The sequence below is a fragment of the Falco cherrug genome, chromosome 1 (genome assembly GCF_023634085.1).
Source record: "Falco cherrug isolate bFalChe1 chromosome 1, bFalChe1.pri, whole genome shotgun sequence".
Taxonomy (NCBI): Eukaryota; Metazoa; Chordata; class Aves; order Falconiformes; family Falconidae; genus Falco; species Falco cherrug.
In genome coordinates this window covers 91,737,656-91,756,002 of record NC_073697.1, presented here as the reverse complement: position 1 = coordinate 91,756,002, position 18,347 = coordinate 91,737,656, and the positions used below count along the sequence as shown (strand labels likewise).

General features: G+C 46.6%; 1 protein-coding gene across 1 annotated transcript in view; it reads left to right on the top strand.

Moving 5' to 3' along the window:
• Positions 1-18,347, top strand: part of TBX5 (T-box transcription factor 5) — a 37,312-nt gene that overhangs the window by 12,464 nt on the left and 6,501 nt on the right. The window contains 2 exon segments of the mRNA XM_014284998.3: positions 4,130-4,221; positions 15,308-15,534. Coding sequence (XP_014140473.2) covers positions 4,130-4,221; positions 15,308-15,534 — 319 coding nt within the window.

The window sequence follows — 18,347 nt, the reverse complement described above, 5'->3', positions numbered from 1 at the left end:
TCTGGGTTCAGCATCTTCTCCCTCCAGCCTGCAGCCCCTCCTTCCCCTGGCCTTTACTTCGGGCTCCGAGTCCCAGCTCCCTGTCCAGCTCCTGTCTTTGTCCCGGCCAGATGTACGTAGTCTCAGCAGGCACCTTGTCTTCATCAACTTCTTTCCTTCCCACTGCTCTGGTTTGGCTTCCTCCTCCACGCTGACTTGGTTTCCACCTGGGATATGTATGCAAGAGTGCAAAAGAAAAAGGCTCTATGCTTTCAAGCCCAAAGCCCGGCCTCCCAGTCGCTCCCAGTATAGACGGCTGGAGTGGTGGCAGTGATGGTCCTGGACTATGGTTACTGCAGGGCAGGGACAGCATGTATCCCCAAAGCACGGGGAGGTCCGTGCATGTTCAGCTCAAAGGGTAGTCACCTCAACCTCTTCAGCACTAAATGGGGAGACCTGAATGGTGATATTTTTTTTCCCACTCAGGCTTTTAAGTTGTCCAAGTGGGGCAGATGTTCACAAGGAGAGAGCTCAGAAACTAAAGATCCCCATCCCACGCAGAATGTGAAGTCCCTCTCCCAGAATGCCCAGCCTTTTGGGCAGTTTCAGGAGCTTCCAGAAGAGCCCAAGGGGGTCAGGGTGTGTGTTTTCCCTCAGCTGAAGGGCTCAAAAAACCCTGGGACTAGTTTGGTTTATAGAAAAATAAGTAAATAGAATGGAACCTGGGGCATGTACCTGGTATGGAACATTTCAGCCCTATGAATATTTTGTCAAGTTAGTAGAAGCAATTCAGAAAAAGCTTATTATGGCAAGTGTTTGATAAAAAGTAGTACTAAGTGGTAGTTTTGACCCTGGCCATACCAATATTTGTGAGCCCGTAGACACAAATACCCATATAAATACATGTCCATATGGGAGTAAAAAAGGAAAAAAAAAATCTTTCCTCAACTTAACTAGATGCAGAGTTAAATTTTACCACGCTGTAGCTAAGGATGCCATTGGAAATGTCTCAGCAGAAGTGCTTTGTTGTCAGTTAGCCCAGAGAAAAGAATGCAGAGGAGCGGTGCTGAGATGTCATTGGAGCTGTCGCTTCCTGTTAAAGTGAAGATGAACCCATGGGTCAGACAAGCCCTGAAAAGTGTAAATCTGGGAGGCTTCACCCTGGAAAGCTCTTGTCTCAGAAGGGTCCACAGGAGCTTTAGAAATCAGTGGTCAGAAACAAATTTTGCCATCAGTTTCTTTCAGTAACAGATACACAAAGCCCTACAGTTTTATTGAATCTGTGCTATGTAATTTGGCCCTGGGCACTCTGTCTTAATGACCTTGCAGGACATTGTAGTTTTTTATTTTTCATGATGTAATTGTCATTTGACTTTCTGACAGCTTTTTCTTTCCCTCCTCAATGAGTTAGTGTCAATTAAACAAGAGTTTTGCTATGGCATAGTTGATCTAGAGAAGGTTATTTCCATCCATTTCTTTGCTTTTCCACCTCTGAAATAGTTTGTAAGTCAGACAAAACCAGGCCAAACAAAATATCTTCCACAGGCTGTTTTCTAAAGCAGGGATTCACCAACTTTTTCTCTGTTTTCTATTTTGTTGTGTACGGTTTCGGTAGATCTGGCTTGGATTCTCCTGGCTTAGTGCTAGGGCTGATGCCACAAGTTATCATCTAGGGAAAGTGTTCTGAAAGCTGCTGAAATCCATCTGAAGCACACTAAAGAGCTGAGACCTAATATAAAACCTTCTGTAGTCCCTGGTTTCTAGATGCCTTCAATCTAGCAGATCTCTCATTTTAAGGAGGCTGAAGTCAGCCATGCTTTGCTTGGGGCTTTCTGCTGCCAACACGTACCTTAACACCTTTGCTTGCAAGTGTGTTCCTGATGCGGGTTAGGGGACTTCTCTACTTATGAAGCAATATATTTGCAAGATCGAGGTCCCATATGATATTTTGTCCATTTTGTGGGTGACTAAAGGTTTGATTCATCAAACAGGGCATTCATCTTAAATCAGGGGCTAGTGTGTTGACGGCTGCTTCTTTGGTGAATGGAGAGTGTTGGGGACCTGTGAAGGCAATGCTACCCACCTCAGAGCCCCAGTGCCCTCTGGCAGTCCCCATCTCTCTCCATTGATTCCAGCAGGAACACCGGGAGACGAGGTTCCCAGTTGCAGGCGCCTTGGTTAAAATGCCTTCGGTTAGGTTGGGATGAATCTGGCCCTTTGTACATTTGTGTGCTGGTGCCAATACTGTAAATCCTCGCTCAGTGAAGGACTTCACTTATGCGAGCAAATATTGCCATTGGGTTCGGCAAGTGAGGACAACTCGTACATTTAGTGTGCTGCAGAACGCAAATTGCATAGAAACATTCAAAAAGTTGAATAATGCCTATTATTCATTATAAAAGTGCCACCACCACTCTCGTGGAAATTGATAGGCAGTTTCTTTGCAAAATACACAGCTGGTTGTCTAATTATTCAGGGGTTTTAATTACAAAATGCGCCCCTGTTTTACTGCTAGAGAACAGCTCAAATGGCAAATTGGACCAAATAGATTGTTTGTTTACCCTTCTCTTTGAAATCTGAAATGTGTGACAAAAAAAAGTGCAATGCCCTGTTTATGTACTAAATTAGGTCCTGATTTAATGGAAATGCCCATAGGGAAAAGTGTAGGGGTGATGGGGTCTTTGTGTGAGATTGGGGCTGCGTTAGGCAAAAATGGCAAATAAACAAATGGCCTTTGGAAAAAAATATGCTATTAGATGAGAAAATAGCAAAATCATCTGGTCATGCAGACACCTGGCGAGGTTTGCTATTGACACTAACTGGGCCAGATTTTTCTCTTTGAATTTTGGCAAGGAGGTGGGTCCAGTTGTGTGTGCTTGACTTGGTGAACATGAACCTCTCTCTGTTCTCCCGCCATTAATCTTGGACTTTTTCCTTCCTGTTGGCCAACTTTCAATAGGAAGGAGGGACAGTGTTTCCATAAAATGTGGTGAGTGCATCAAGTTCCTCCGATGGCAAACACAGGGTTGTCTCTCCTCCTGGGCAAGTGGCTCTCCCAACTCCTGGCTGAGGGCTTGCACTGCTAGGTGGTGATGGAGAAAGAAAAGAAGGGGAAGTGTTGCCTCTTCTGCCTGTTAGGGTATCACAGCTAGGTCACACCTGGTCCAGACTCTGTCCTGCTCTGCAGACACCAAAGCATTTGCATCAAATTTGGCATGGCAGAGTGAGTTCGTACAAGATTAGCAGGGCATTTGAGGGCGTTGCCGGTTAATATTTGCTTAAATGACAACCCCTGGCTTGAGAAAACCTGCTCACCTAAGCCCTCAGGAGAGGTATGTGAAGGGGGGAATTGCATCTCTTTGAGCTGCACAGTTGCTTTGGATACGGGTGTGTTCGGTACAGCAGCTATTTAACTAAGATGTTATAAGAGAACCAAAGTTAAGAGACTGAGAGGGGTTCATCCCAGCAAGTCTCAGATGCTGAAGGTAGCCAACTAAGCGAGCAAACTAGTCCCTCTTGATTCCTGCCAGAATTAATGGGGCAACAAATATTCCTCCCAGACATGATGGACAGAGGTGGAGTTGCCCTCCAAGTCGTAGCCCATGCAGTGCTTACAGGTGTGGGGCTTCTTGGGGAAGGATTTCAGATGCAAAGCACCTAGGGTGCATTTAGCTGGTCTGAAACGCAGAAAAGGATGAGCCTCACCAGTCTGTGAGATAAGGTTTTGGTCATGGCTGCATACTGACAAGAAAATACTTGTTGGTGTCAGTGGGATTTGTTCAAGCAGTATGACTTCCACCCCGGTTGCGTGGTTAGTGCAGCCCTTTCTGTCCCCAAGCAAAAAGAAAGTAACACTAAGAAAGCAGATTTCCCCCAGAGAGAAATCTCTGTGTGTGTGCAGTTCCACGTGTTAGTTATGGGACAAGCTTGAGAGAAGCGAGAGGTTGTTGACAGGAGGTATTTTTCCAGTGGAGTGATCTAGGGGAAGGCCCATGTGGAACGGTCAATGCCTGAGCTGAAGGATGACTTGAGTTCCTGAAAGCTGTTTCCCCCCACATCCCTATTGACTTGGGTTTAATAAACAATATCCCCTCTCTCCCAGGCCATGCCTTGGACTTGCAATGAACTCGTTGCATTTCCTCCCTTTCAGATCACCCAGTTAAAGATTGAGAACAACCCCTTTGCCAAAGGCTTCCGCGGCAGCGACGACATGGAGCTCCACAGGATGTCCAGGATGCAGAGGTAACGCGTGCCTCTGGCGTGGCGCTCAGGACCATGAGAGCTGCCTGGGCTTTGCTTTGCATGTCACTTGTGGCTTGAGCTAAGCCAAGACTTGGTGGCAGTCCCCTCTCTGGCATCTGCATATGCGTTTTACGTCAAGCTGTTGAAATATCATCAGGATGTGGGGCCAAAATCCAGGAATTCCCACCCAGAGATGAATGCCTTAGCTGCTGGGTTAGAGAGGCAGGCTCCCACGTGCGGGTTGTTCTCTTGGCCACAGGGACCTTGTATTTCTTTCTGACACATCCTCAATCAGAACAACCTCTAGCTTTGTGCTAAACAGATGTCTCTGCAGCCACATGTGGCCTTGAACCTGTTGAAAGCAACAAGAGACTTGGACTAGCTCGGAGAAGCTCTGGTCATCAGGCTGTGGCAGCAGAGCCGTTGGGTGTTTTTGCCCCAGGTGGCAGTGCTTTAAAGACAAAGCTCACAGCCTTGTTCAGTGAGCGGGTTCGTTAAAGATGCTCGAGATGCCTCTAGAGATCTTGGTGTGGAGACCTGTGTTGTGCTGGTTTTTGGCTTTCAGAGGGTCTTTGGCAGGAGGGGCATGTTTGCCTGGTCGGTTCTGGATCTGCAGGGCAGGAGTGTAGACGTGATGGTTTCAGGTTGAAGAAGGCGGGTGTTAGAAAACGTTGGGATCTCCAGGGCCAGGTGGCTGAAGAGGTCTTTTTGAATCTCAGTTTTGGATGCAAGTACTTAAGCTGAAAATCAAACCTAAATCCTGTTTAAAAATCCTGTTTAAAGCCCTTTTCTAAATATCAGGTCCTGCTGGTAATTAACTTCATGCCTTTCACTTCACTGAGAACTTTGTCCATGTGTCAAGTTGCTTCCTGGTGCAAATGTTTTGCAGGAATGGTGCCACACCCATGATGATAGCTAAGACAGATGTAGATGCTCAGTATAGCATTTTCCGTCCGGGAGGGCACGCGTGACTCAGCTCCCTTGTTCTCCGGGACCAGCAGAGCTGGCTCTCGGTGGAGGGCTGTAGGGACCTGCGTTGTGACCTTCTGTTGGGTGGGCTCTCTCCACAGCCTGCCTGGGAGCTGGCTGTAGGTGGTCACTGCAGGCTGGAGTACAGATGCCGGAGTCTCTTCTGGTTGCCATACCTGGTGACCTGCGCGTGGCTCTCTGTAGCTGTGCAAACTGCACTGGCAGGCAACAAATATTGCCTGTAATCCTGCGAACGCTTGCGCCTGTAACCCTACTCAAATGTGCAAATGTACCCCTGTGTACAAACATTTTTCAGGCTCAGACCCAGAAAAGCCAAAAACCATATATTTTTTTATATATATATATATATAAAATTGTATGTATAACACTTACTCTTCTCAATCTAAATCATCTCTGTGGTCTTCTGAATGTGTCCTGTGTTCCCTGCCTGCTCTTTCCAACGACAGCACAGATCCTGGCATAATATGTCAATATTTATTTATTTATGGGTGCACTTCCACTTGAAATAGCTTTCCCTCCCTGCCCCCCCCTCCCGTGCCAGCCTCCCAACCTCTACTGGAACCTAAGTGACGATGTCCCCCGCGCATTTTTGCTGCTAAACTACCCTTTCATTACGATCGATGGAAAGATGTGAAGGTTTACATTCATCGTGGGTTTTTTTTGGAGGAGAAGGGAGGAGGTAGAACAGTGAGGACTATTAGAAGGGCTTCGTGCCATATGAAGAGCATGGCATCTAGCCATGCTGAGCTTGTGCTAAAAATTGCTTGGCATTTTTATGCTGGCCTGCGGTCATAGTTGGTGATACAGTGAACAGAAACACTTGGAATATATAAATATACCCACTCAGAGCTGGCAGGGTCGAAAGGGTTAAAGTCGACAGCGTAGACTTTACAGGATGATTTCTGATGCTCACTTCCTTAATAACTTGTCCTCTGTACCGATAGCGTAGGAACGACTGAGCACATTTACAACAATGTCATTTTTTTTTAAGGGAGAGCGGGATAGATTGTTCTAGTAAAATAAAGACCCATTCAAAGTTGAAAATATTAGACAAATATGCACCCACCTTTGTGGTTTTTTATGTATATCTGAATATATACAAACGATATATAAAAATATATGAAAACATATATAAAATAAATTATATACATAAAAATAAATTGCATATATAGCATAAAGAACCATTCAGGATTGAGCATGTTGGAGAAATCTGACCTGCCTTTGTGGGTTTATATAGGTTTAACATATAAATAATATTAAAATATAATTAAATATAAAATATATATTTTAATATATAAATGTGTGCGTGCGTATGTAGTGAAGTTGCTTCCCAGTGAGGGACCCACTCCCCACCAGGCAGGTATAAGTAAGTCTATCTTGGCTTTAGGGGAGTGCTGTCTATTTATGCCCTTGGAGAATATGGTGGGATGTATTTTTAGTGCTATTCCTTCATTATAGAAAAGAAGTAGCTGGAAAACCCCCACTTTTTTTAAACAATGCACAGTCTTTTGTACTGGAAACTGGTGACCTGACATTCATCAGGTCCCTGCTCATCTCCTTAAGGGGGTTACCCATGGAAGGAATAAGGGAATTAATTTTTCATGCTGAGGAAAGCCTCGGCACCTCTAGGTTTTCTTTATTTAAATCTCAAAAGTTTCTTCATCCCCTGTGTAGGGCTGTTGCAGAGGGGTGTCTCCTAGCTGAAAGCAGCCCTGGGAGAAGCAAAGCCCAGCAGACATCGCTGGTGATGCTGCATGGGTTGCTTTGTGGAAGGCTGGCCCCAGCTATGGCCAAAGCATGTCCCTCTGCTCACCCCGCGATGCTTGCCCACCTCGGAGCAGCCTTGGAGGCATGAGTCCTGGGGAAGATGTGCTTCCAGCCCTAAACCTTGAGGCCCTCGTGTGTTGCGTGGGGCTTGGATCAGGTGCATGGTGGTTGAAGATGCTGTCTGGAAGCAGCATCCTTGGGCTGGGCTGGTGCCTGGGCTCCCTCTGTGCAAAGCAGAGCGTGATGGGCACTTTCAGAGGGCAAAGCTGCTGCCCTGAGAGCTCACCCCATGGATGGCAGGGTGGGCGAGGAGCCCTCCCTCTGCCTGTCTTGCCTGCAGACTCCGAATGTTTTGTGTAGAGTAGATGCCTGCTTTTGAACAGCTAAAACTGCATGAGATAAAGCCCACCCTAACAGGAAGAATTGCCATCTGGCCGGCTCTGGTGGTCTCCTTGCACCTTCGGCTGTCAGAGGATGGGAGGGAGACCAGTTTGCTGGGTCCCAACTGATTTCACTGACCTCAGAGCAGGTCTTGCAGTGGGGTAGGGGTAGGTCTAGGTGCTGGTGAAGGCTTGGCCTGATAATTCATCCACTGAACATCCACACTTAGCAAATGGTAGGGGCTGGGAGGAAGGAAGAGGAAGCAGGGAAGACAGACAACTTCCAGTGCCGAGAGCGAGGTCTCGGGTGCCTTGCTGAGGACTGTCCCTCCATCTCTGCTTGCCTCTGTGTGCTCTGGCCAAGCAAGAGCAATGTGTTGGCCTGGGTGGCCTCGGGGGACAGGAGCTTTGCAGGGTGGATGGGGATGTCTTTGCAAGTCCATCCCTCTCCCTGGCTTTCTCCTTTGCAAGGTCTCTGGGTCGTTTTTTTCTCCTCCTATCTCCCAGAAGAAAAGTTAGTAAGTCTGTCCAGGCAGAAAACTTCATTCAGTGGTGATATTAAGCCTTTCAGCAGCAGCAGACAACTTCATTCAGAAAGAATAGCCATGAGCTCCAGAGAGATCCAAATTCCAGTGAACACAGACTTCCGATACATGTTCATTTTTCCCCTACTGCCTTTCTTTCCCGAGACACACAGGAGCCCTTTAGCAGTTTCTCTGACAGGATGAGTGCTTTGGGAGAACGGGTTTTCAAAAATTTGTAAGTTTCTGAGCATGAGATCAAGTTTGTTATTTCCTTGATTAAATAAATAAATAAATAAAGGAAAACACACTAGAGGAAAATGTGTAGAGTAATGTGAGTTATACTGCATCTGTATCCTGTGGTTCTGCTGCAATTGAAAAGCATAAATCAGGTAAAAATTACGTAGTTGTGATGCTGGGAATTTTAGGCAAAGTATTCCTTTAGGATGTCTTGCCCCTCTGTACTGTAAAAATTCCTTTTGTCTCCTCTTGGAACATCTGCCTGTGCCAAGGGGAATTTGGTGTGGAGAGCAAGAGCAAAACACGTGGCAGAAATCCACAGAGGGTGAAGCTTATGCAGAGAGATGATGGGATCTGCATTGCAGATGCCAGTGTAGGACTTCGCCCGTAAAATTCCCCATGCATGAGAGTCACTGGAACTGTACTAATGAACTATAGCTACTGAGTGATTTGGGGGGGGCTGCATGCAAGTCATCGCTTTTGGGTTTTTTGTTTGTTTTTTCTTTTTAATCTGTGACTGCCAAAAGACAGCAGGGGAGAAGTGTTTGTGGGTCTGGGGCTAGAGCACTGTAAAAGAGCAATACTGTTAAACTATTTAACCAATTTTTGCTGATCATCTGTAGCTCCCATTGTCTTCAGTGTTATTATGGGTGCAGAAGAGCTTCTGGAAATCTTGGGCCCTAGTTACTGTTCATTGAAATTAATGCAATTTAGTCCTTGAAGCTTCTTATTGGGAAAGCTATTGAGAGCAAAGATGATTACATGAAAGGGTAGCTTTTAGCTCTCTTGATGGGTATCCTGGGCCCTTTCAAAGAAAGAAAAAGATCCAGAATGATCCACTTGACAAAGAAGAGTGGCAGTGTAGTTTGATGTTATGTATGTGTTTTCTCTGTCAAAGATCATGAGCCACAGTTCGCTGCCTTTTGGCATTAATCCACAGTAATCTTCCTGGCTCCAAAGGAATTATTCCAAGGATTCCCTGGTGTAGCTGAGAACAGAAACTGGGCCAGACACGAAGGACATAAAATCAATACCACGATTTGGAGCTGGCATAATGGAGAAGAGAGTGTCTTTTGGGATGCCTGTAGAATAAACAGACGAGCCTCTAGGCTTCCAAAAGGGTTGTCTGCACTGGCATGCTAACACCGTGTTGGACTGATAGGTACCAGGCTGGTTAATGCAAGTAGGTCTTGGTCCACTGCAGATGGCCTTGCTCTTCTTGCACCTTCTCATTGCATCTTTACATTTCCACTTTTGTTTCCCATGTTCTGTCACTGAAATCTCCCAAGAGCCATGTGTTGTCTGAAACATTTTCAGTGTGAGACATAGAGTTATAACATCTGCTGAAGAGATGATGCTTTCCTCCAGCAAATGTCCCCAAGGGAATTTTCCTGGTCAAAGCCCCAGTGGAAACTGTAGGCTTGAACTGTATTCTAGGGAATCTGATGGAATTCAGAGGAAATCCAAACCAAGGCTCTACAGTCTTCACTGGAGGGTATCTGCAGCTCTTTTAAAGTGAGAAAGTCAGCTCAAGAAGCACAGGGTAGCTGCAGTTTCCTCCTTTTCCCCATCTTTGGGGGATCTGCCCAGTAGGACCTGATCTGCAGAAGCTCAGCCCAGCATGAAGGGATGCTGCCGCTGTTGGCCAACAGCCGTTCTTCGTCTCCTCTCGTATTCCTTTTACTCCCACATGAACAGTGGGATTTGTCTGCAGGAATCTAGCTTTTTATTTGTCTGATAATGACGGCTCTAGATCTCTAGCTGGTTCTTTTCACGGCTGGTTCTTGGGTTTGTTGCAGTGATCTCTTTGGGCTGCATTGCTCAGGTGAGTGATGGAAGCACTGGTTGTTAACATACCATGCACCCAAACCAGGGTTATTGGACCCCTTCACATTCTGGCAAGAAGTCAGGACATCTGATATGTTGGTGGAGAATGCTGCAGTGAACAGCCTTCCATATTTCTCAGTGATCATTCTGACTTGCATTACCAGACATCCAGCCTAGGGTATTATTTTCTGTGGGGCTGGCCTGCAGTCCCCATGCAGAGAGAGCTCGTACTTGAGGTTAAGACTGAAGGAAGTACTCAGCAGTTCCTCTTCTACCAAGACCCTTCCTGCTGTAGTTTGTCCACTTCAGACTCTCCAGACAGTCTCTTGAGGGTGGTTCAATTTTATTTCAACATGCTGGAAATAAGCTGTAATGAATGCACATTGACAATTGTTCTCTGGTTTATTATTTTTCTTGTGAGATGGTATATTTATTCCAGTCAGTTTTGTTTTTTTTTTTTTTTTTCCCTCATTCCTCTTTCTATATCTGCTGTGGCTGACTTCCATTTCTTTCCTACTCTCGAGTCTCAGCAGGAAGGACCAACAGCTGGTGGCCTGGGAAATATAAACCCAAATGCCTTTGAGTTATATTTGCACATCTGGAATTGGGGTCTGATTCTGCACCATTGTATCCATGGGTGCTGGGTGAGTGGATGGAACAGTACTGTTAGGATGGATGGCAAACATTTGTCCTTTTGCAGTGACTGACCAAGGAGGTGTTAAAATCTCCTGGCAATTTGGAAAGAGTGGAGGGGAATCACCGTGTTTGGCCACTGCTATACCTTCTGTCAGATTTTAGGTTGGGAATTGTCATTGTGAACAAGACCTAGACAGTGCTTAGCTCAGGAGCTTCAAAGGATGCTGTAAGAACCTGGTGGCAGCTAACCATGAGGAAATCTGTATCATGCCTCGTCTTGACCTTGAACAGGTATCAAATGTCAGGTCACAAGGATCATACAAGTTTTTTGAAGTCTTGTTCCTGTAAGCTGCAGCAGCTCTGGAAGGCCTTGGTATATAACGCTTTGTTGCAGAAGTAGCAGAAGCATCTTCATCACAAATAATCTGCTTAGGGCCAGTAGGGTTGGATGCTTCAGTGCAGAAGCTTCCTGGTTATAAACTGTGGAGCTTCAAGGAGATTTTTAACAAGGTTTTTGGCTGGTAGCTGTGTTTACTATGCATTGGCTGATACATTAGGAAGCATCAAGTCTGCACATGAAAATAGATTGAAAAGTATTAATTTCTTACAGCATAGTGATAAGCAAGAAAGTGGACTGGATGTCACTCTGTGATGGTTTATATTTATAATTAAATTTATAATTTTTCCACAAGTTGTATTAGATTGCAGAAGCAAAAATGGTTTCCAGCTCTGAGATTACAAAACCTTCTTGAATTTGCTCCTTTGACTTCTTTGCTAGATATGAATTTGTGGCATAAGTGATCTTATGGAGCTCCTGAGTCTGTCGTGGCGAGGGCATCGTTTGGCTGGGGGAGGGGGAAGATACTATGAGAGAAAAGGAGACTGAGTTTGCTAATTCCACCTGGCAGAGGTCTGATTTGGGTGGAAGTGTTCGGGAAGTGCAGGAAGAATTTACTTGTAAGGCCTGATCCGTAGGGCCAGGGTTATACACTGAACTCTAAAGAGGAATGTGTGCGCGCTACTAGGAGGCAGTTATGTGGAGCTGGTGTCTGATCCCACGAGTCTGGGAAACATCTATCCTCATCCCTGATTTCTTCCCTCAAGCTCTAATGAAAATCCAGGTAACGTTCTCTCCTGGTGGCCCTTCAGCTGGAAGCCTGGTGGTGCAGAGCTGCACAGCACCTTGCACGATGTGGCTCCCCCCTTCCTCCCTGTCCCCCTCTGCTATGGTAATACACCGACCACGCTAACAGTGTTCATCATTAGCCTCCAACAGACTTTAAATAGACCAGTGACAGCTTCCTTCCTTGTAAATTCTTTCCCCAACCAACTTTGATTTTTTTCTTTTGAATTTTATAATTTTTGACGCAAAAAAAAAAAAAAAGTAGCCCATTAACACCCCTGTGTAAAACTCACATTCTGGCCCATGAACAAACAGTCTCTGCCTTGCTGTGTGGACAATTTCCTATATTGCCTGTCTGAGTCAGGCTTTAGTGCTTTTTTCCCCTACCTACCTTGCTACAATTTTTTTTGAGAGCAAAATTTCTGGACACAACAGTCATTTTGTGCCAGCAGTGAACAAAACCTTTCATTCCATTAAACTGTGGCTCAGGATTACAACCAGCTATTTTGGAAATGGTGACTTTTAGGTACTGGGGGGGGAAAAAAGAAGATGCATTTTTAAAGACCAAAAATGGTAGCTGTGCACACTGCATATTGAGTGGGCTCAGGGAACAGTATAAATGTCAAGATGACTGTTGCTTTACAAGGTACCAAAGACACCTTTTTATTAAAGCTTGGTTCCTATAAGGAAGAAAAAAGTAGAAATACAGAGATAACTGCCTTTGTGTATAGAAAAACAGCAAAGTGAAGAGAATATTTTAGATATTCAGTTAAAAAATACTTTCCTTCCTCTCCCTCCTCAAATAGTTGATTTTTTGGCAAAAATAACACGCAACATGTTTTGACTGAAATGGAAACATTTCAGTCTGGAGAGAAGTCATGGTGATACCTCCTGGGAACTGCTGTTTGGAAACTTGGTGTCTCCAACCTGTTCCCTCTCCAGCGTGACTCCCTGCTCCTGCCATGTCTCCGGCAGAACATAATGGTCCTCTCTTATGGCCCTGGAGGCTGCCGTGTCCCCTGGGAAGTGCAGTCTGAAAGGGATTTGGTCCCCAGCGCACAACAGTAGCGTGGGATCCTGACACCACCTGTGCTGGCACTCAGGGTAAAAATATTGCTGTTCTGGGCATACAGCTCCTTAATGGAAAGAAAATACTTTTTTATCAAGAGAAAACAATTGAGTTTTTAAAATTTTCCCCTCTCAGCTCTCCATTGAGACAGAGAAAGGGTTGATTTAGGTAAGAAGTATCTGGGATGGGGATGGCTTCTTAGTGTTTGTGTGGTGCTTCAGACAGTGAGGGTCTGATGTGGTGGGATACCTGTGAGCTACTGTGAGGATTTACTGCAAGAAACCCCCATCCAGATCTAATCCATGTCCCACAGAGACATCCCATCCAGAGTGCATCCTCCAAAAAAGTCAAAGAGAACATGATGTACATCCTCCAAAAAAGTCAAAGAGAACATGATGTAGCATCACGCCATGTTATGTCTCTCCTTCTCCGCCACTGGTAGCTCACAGGTATCCCACTGAAACACGCCCGCCCCCCCCCCAAGGCTCTGTCTTTTCTTGGGGGATTGAGTGGTGGTGGTGGTGGAGCTGAGGAATAAGGAAGCAGCCAATCCAGGCAGCATCTTCTCATTAGGGAGGAGAGCTAAGGGCAAGGCCCATGTGTCACCTCCTTATGGATTGTCTCTTGGAAGGGAAACATGGTGGGCATGCAGCTCTGGGGTGTCCTGCTGGTACTATTTCCATGGAGTTTGCTGTGTGAAGGTAGAGCACGACAGGAGCAGGCAGCTCAGCACCGTGACCTGGTAGGGCTGGGAGAGCCTCTAGAACCTAGAAGATTTGAAGGTCACCCATGAGGTTTGGAGACCCTGACCTTCCTGAAGAGCCACCAAAGCTGCCCTCTAGCAAGAGCCTCTGTGGTGGAAGTGCTAGTGCTGGGTGTCCATAGGCAAAGAGGTCCTCTGCAGCCCACCGCATACGCAAGACAGCCATGGATGCCAGGGTATCTTGAGGCATAAATCTCTGCTTCCTCCCCATCCGTCTCTCTCTTGTTCCTCACGCACAGCCTGGATTTCAGTTCTGGGAAAAAGCTGCCTGGTAAGCCAGCCCAAGTGGGTGGAAAGCCATGCTCCTGACAGCCCTGTGGGGAGGAGCTGCTGGGCTTCAGGGGAAGAACCCCCACTTTTGGAATAGGCTCTCCGCAGCAAGCCACCAGTGCCAGGGTTTGGAAAGGTTTCATGGCACAATAAGAGACACATTTATTTGGTTTTGAGCTCCTGGGTGAGTTTCCCCTCCACTGCAGCTCAGTTGCTGATGTTTCTGGCAGCCACCACAGCAGTGGTTTGGATGAAAGCTTCCTGCTGTGAGTAGGTTTATATAATTGGTATTGTTAAAGTTTGTAAATAAGTTCTGAGTTGCTACAGTGATAGGTTCTCTCTAAGGGGCATAACTGGAGATTCAAGGCTCCTCCTCCACATGTAAGTGGCCAGGTGAGCCTGCTTATGGCATTTAAGGATCTGTCCTTGCTCCAGCATAATGATTTGGGGCAGGTGAGTAGGGTACCTCAAAGCCAGCTTGGTCCTCAAAGAAGAAAGCCTGTGTTGGGACCCAGGCTCTGGCTGCTCTGAGCCTGGTGGCACTTCACAAGATGGTGCTGAACCACCTGATCTTTATGCATTTTGACGAGTCCTTGGGTGCAGGGAGCACCCAGCTGCCTCGGAGACAGCCCAGGAGGAGGCTTGCACCTCGCTGGAGTTCTCTGGGACACCTTACTGAGCTTCAGTTCTTCCCCCTGCAGAGCAGGAATAATCTTGTCCAGCCACGTTGCAGATGTGCTTAGAGAAATGTCTCCAAAACACACTGTAGGGTCTCATAGGAGAGGGGATTTTCAGCCAGTGTTGGCAAAGCATCTCTGCTTCAAACCAGATTTCAGCAAGGGAACGAACCAGACTTTCCGTTAGTGCTCACCCTCTAGCCTGGCTCCACTGAGACGTGTGGCTCTGGCATGCATCAGGTCTTGGTGATTTATTTATTTCTCTTTTCTGAGCGCTCTGGAGCAGAGCTTGTTCCCTGGTCCAGGGATCCCCCATCCAGGACAACCAGGCTGGCAGACCCTGAGGAAAAGGAATGGGGACAGCTACCATATGGTAGAAAAAGTAGACCTAAATATTTAATCCACCTCCAAGTCAGCTTGGCAGAAATGAAGTTTTTAATTACAGGCATGTGCATGTCCACATATACAATATAAATAAAATATAGTTTAGAAATGCTATCATAATATGTAAATACTGATCTTGTGTATTTTGCTATAAATGCATATATCTATTTTGTCTATGGGTGTAAAATAGCAGTTGTGGTGGAGAGGCACAAATCTAAAGGGAGAGATACTAAAAGGAAAGGGAAATAGAAAAGTGCTGCATGGATAAAGTGTGACGGGGCTGCAGTCTCCCGGGAGGCATGTCTCTATTTCTCTGAAAGTCTAAACAAACACCATGACACTAATGTGCTGCCTTCATTTATTAATCCACTGATTTATTTATTAATTGATTCCTTTTCTGCCTTTTTTTTTTGTTGTTGTTTTGTTTCTTTGTTTTTAGTAAAGAGTACCCGGTTGTTCCCAGGAGCACAGTGAGACAAAAAGTGTCCTCGAATCACAGCCCCTTCAGTGGTGAGACCAGGGTCCTTTCTGCCTCCTCCAACCTGGGCTCCCAGTACCAGTGTGAGAATGGGGTGTCGAGCACCTCCCAGGACCTGCTACCGCCTGCCAACCCCTACCCGATCTCCCAGGAGCACAGCCAGATCTACCACTGCACCAAGAGAAAAGGTCAGACCTTGGCTGCTCCCCGCTCGCTTCTTTTCCCTTCCTAACATGACTGTCAGCGTGGTTTTCTGATGTTTCCCCTTGTCCACAGGCTGGACAGCCCCAGCCTGCTTTATGGTGACACTTGAGGATGAGTAAGGGATGAAGGCTGTGCTCTGGAGGTGGGCAGCTCCCCCCCGATGGGCTGGGTGGCTCCTCTCTCTCACCAGCACTAGCCTAAAATTCCATCTCTGCTGCTAGGCTGGGAGTGAGTGGTTTGGAGGGGTGGCTGTACCTTTCACCCACGTTGAATCCACATTCAGTATGATAGCTGGTGCTGGAGATAACGATGACTTATCTGCCTCCATAGCCCCTCAGACAGGCTTAATCTCCAAGTGGAGATACCTTGACAGCTTGGATTTTGCACAGTTTTCCACTAAGAGTCTCACAGTTGGGAGACAGTTGCCTGTCTGCAGAAAGCAATTCCACTTAAATGCTCGGTCTAATGAATGGGGCGTGGGATTGAAAATCATGATATCCATGTTCGTTCCCCTCTGGTGCGACTGACCTGCTTTGACAGAGCTTGAGGGATCAAACTGTGAGGGCTTTACACTGACTGCTCAGCTCGTCCTGGCGTGAAGAGCCCCATGATATCGATGGGATAATTGTTCTCGGGCAGGAGCGAGCACTTTGCAGTCTCTCCCTTCCTCTCCCAAAGCAATGGGAATGCTTAGATGCAGAAACATTTGCACGACTGAGATAGCAAAAGCCTCAGATCAGCTCCACCACAGGCCTACAGAAAAAAATAGGGAATTTCCAGAGCTGAATGCAACCCTGTGAGGTGGGCAGGGGATGGTTGCTGCCTAGCCGTGTTGCCCTTTCTCAGGATTTAGTCTACATTGCATGGGAAAAGCTCACAGGAGTCAGCATGCATCATGGCATTTGCATGCACCAAGAATTTCTCCAGCCCACTAGCCTCTCTCCACTGCAGATCCCTTCCTGCTTCCCTGCATGGTCCTATCAGTCAGCCACATGTCATTATTTTTAGTAACGTAACCCCTGGGGTGCTGGGATGTGCGCTGTAGACACACAGTCTAAGGTGGCGGATGCTGGGAAGTGCTGGCAGATGCGGCAGGAGGGCAGTGGAAATCTCTGTCACCTCCTTGGTGAATCCCCTGAATGTTGTAAAAGCACACGTGTGGTGTACAAGTATATATATATACATAAAACTAATTGACAAATCTTAATAGTTTCCTGAGAATAAGCTAAACAGTGGAAAACAGAGGCATCGTTTCCTGACCCCTACAGCTGACCAGGTGATCCTTGTGCTCGTATAGAGTGTATCAAAGCTGTGATTGGAAATGGTGATGCTGGACTTGAGCTGGCTGTAAGGTAGGGAATAAGGAGTTGCAGCGGCCTCCCAGAGTGTCCCCTAAGGTCAGAGGTGGCGCGTGTGGCCCTTGCTACCCCCGTGCTGGTGTGGGACTGTGGGTGCGAGGTGCTGGGACACCACTGGGTTGCTGCAGAGCCCCACTGTCAGCCATGGAAAGGCAGGTCCCGTTCACCGTTGGCATCCCTCAGCCTGCAATCCATCCTCAGTGTTCCTTTGCCCTGGGAGCCAAGCTTTCACCGCTCCTCTTCCCCTTTGCAAAAACTAACCAAAACAAGCTGGCCCAAATGGCAACAACCCCTTTGGACAATCTCCGACTGCTGCGTGTCCCCACACCGCAGGGCAATTCATCATTCGCCTCCACATTGTAATGTGATAAGGAATCAACAGAGGTTTCCTTCCAGTTTTGGGATTCTCGCTAAGTGGTGTCTCCATGGGTGGTTTCCCTCAATCCCCCAATTATCTCACTTCCTCTTATTGTCACAAAAGAGACGACTATCTGCCCTGTAATAAGCTCCCCGGCCCCTTTTGGCCTGCGTGGCCCTTGCGAAAGTGCTGGAGACTGGCAAAGGGAGCCCTTGTGTGTACGGCCGATGGCCCCTCATTATCTCTCCGATGGCTTGAGTGGCACAAGCAGTTAAGGGCCTTTTATCGAAGCCGCCAAATGCTTTAATCAAAGAGAAGCAGTGTCCTGTGCGATACCACCGGCTTCTTCCGCGAAGCCGTACGTCTCAGGAGCCTGAGTCTCTGCTTTCCTCTCTGTGCCTATTTCCCCCTCCCCACACATCTAGTAAATCGAAAACAGCCACCAGGGCTTAAAGAAAAGAAACACAAAGTTAATGGGAAACAGAGAGCCAACGTAAGCTGCCAAGCAGCTTTTTGCAAAGTGAAATTAATTAAAAAAAAAAAAAAAAAGTCACTAGAGATGAGCAATTCTGTTCAGATAAATCAGAAAGTGATCCAAGGTTTCATCCCAAACTCAAACTGAGCGTGGCACTTTCTTCTAGCACTGAGTGAGGATCTTTACTGAACTTGGGAAAATAACCTTACCTGTAATATTTGTCTTTTTCTTCCTTTTCCAACCTCTCCTTTCTAAGTGTAATATTAAGCTTTCCCTCACAGCTCGCCTGCTTTCCTACTTTTCTGCGTAAGCCAAGCCTCACCATCTAAGAAAAAATGTAAGCAGGAGCGTGTTTACTCCTAATGCACCCCTGTCCCCATTTCTGGACTGGAAGTTTTATTGATTTTGTTGGACAACAGCTCCCCAAACATGGACTCCTCTTCAGTCAGTTTAGGATTTATCTCAAGCAGATTATTTCCTTTTCCTAAGGCTGTGGTAAAGGATAAGTGCTTGCAAGGGCAGCTGGGTTTGAGTCCAGCTGGCGTCTGTATCTTCTGTAGCAAATGCCACCACTGTTTTCCAAGATAGTCTCTCAGATACGGCTCC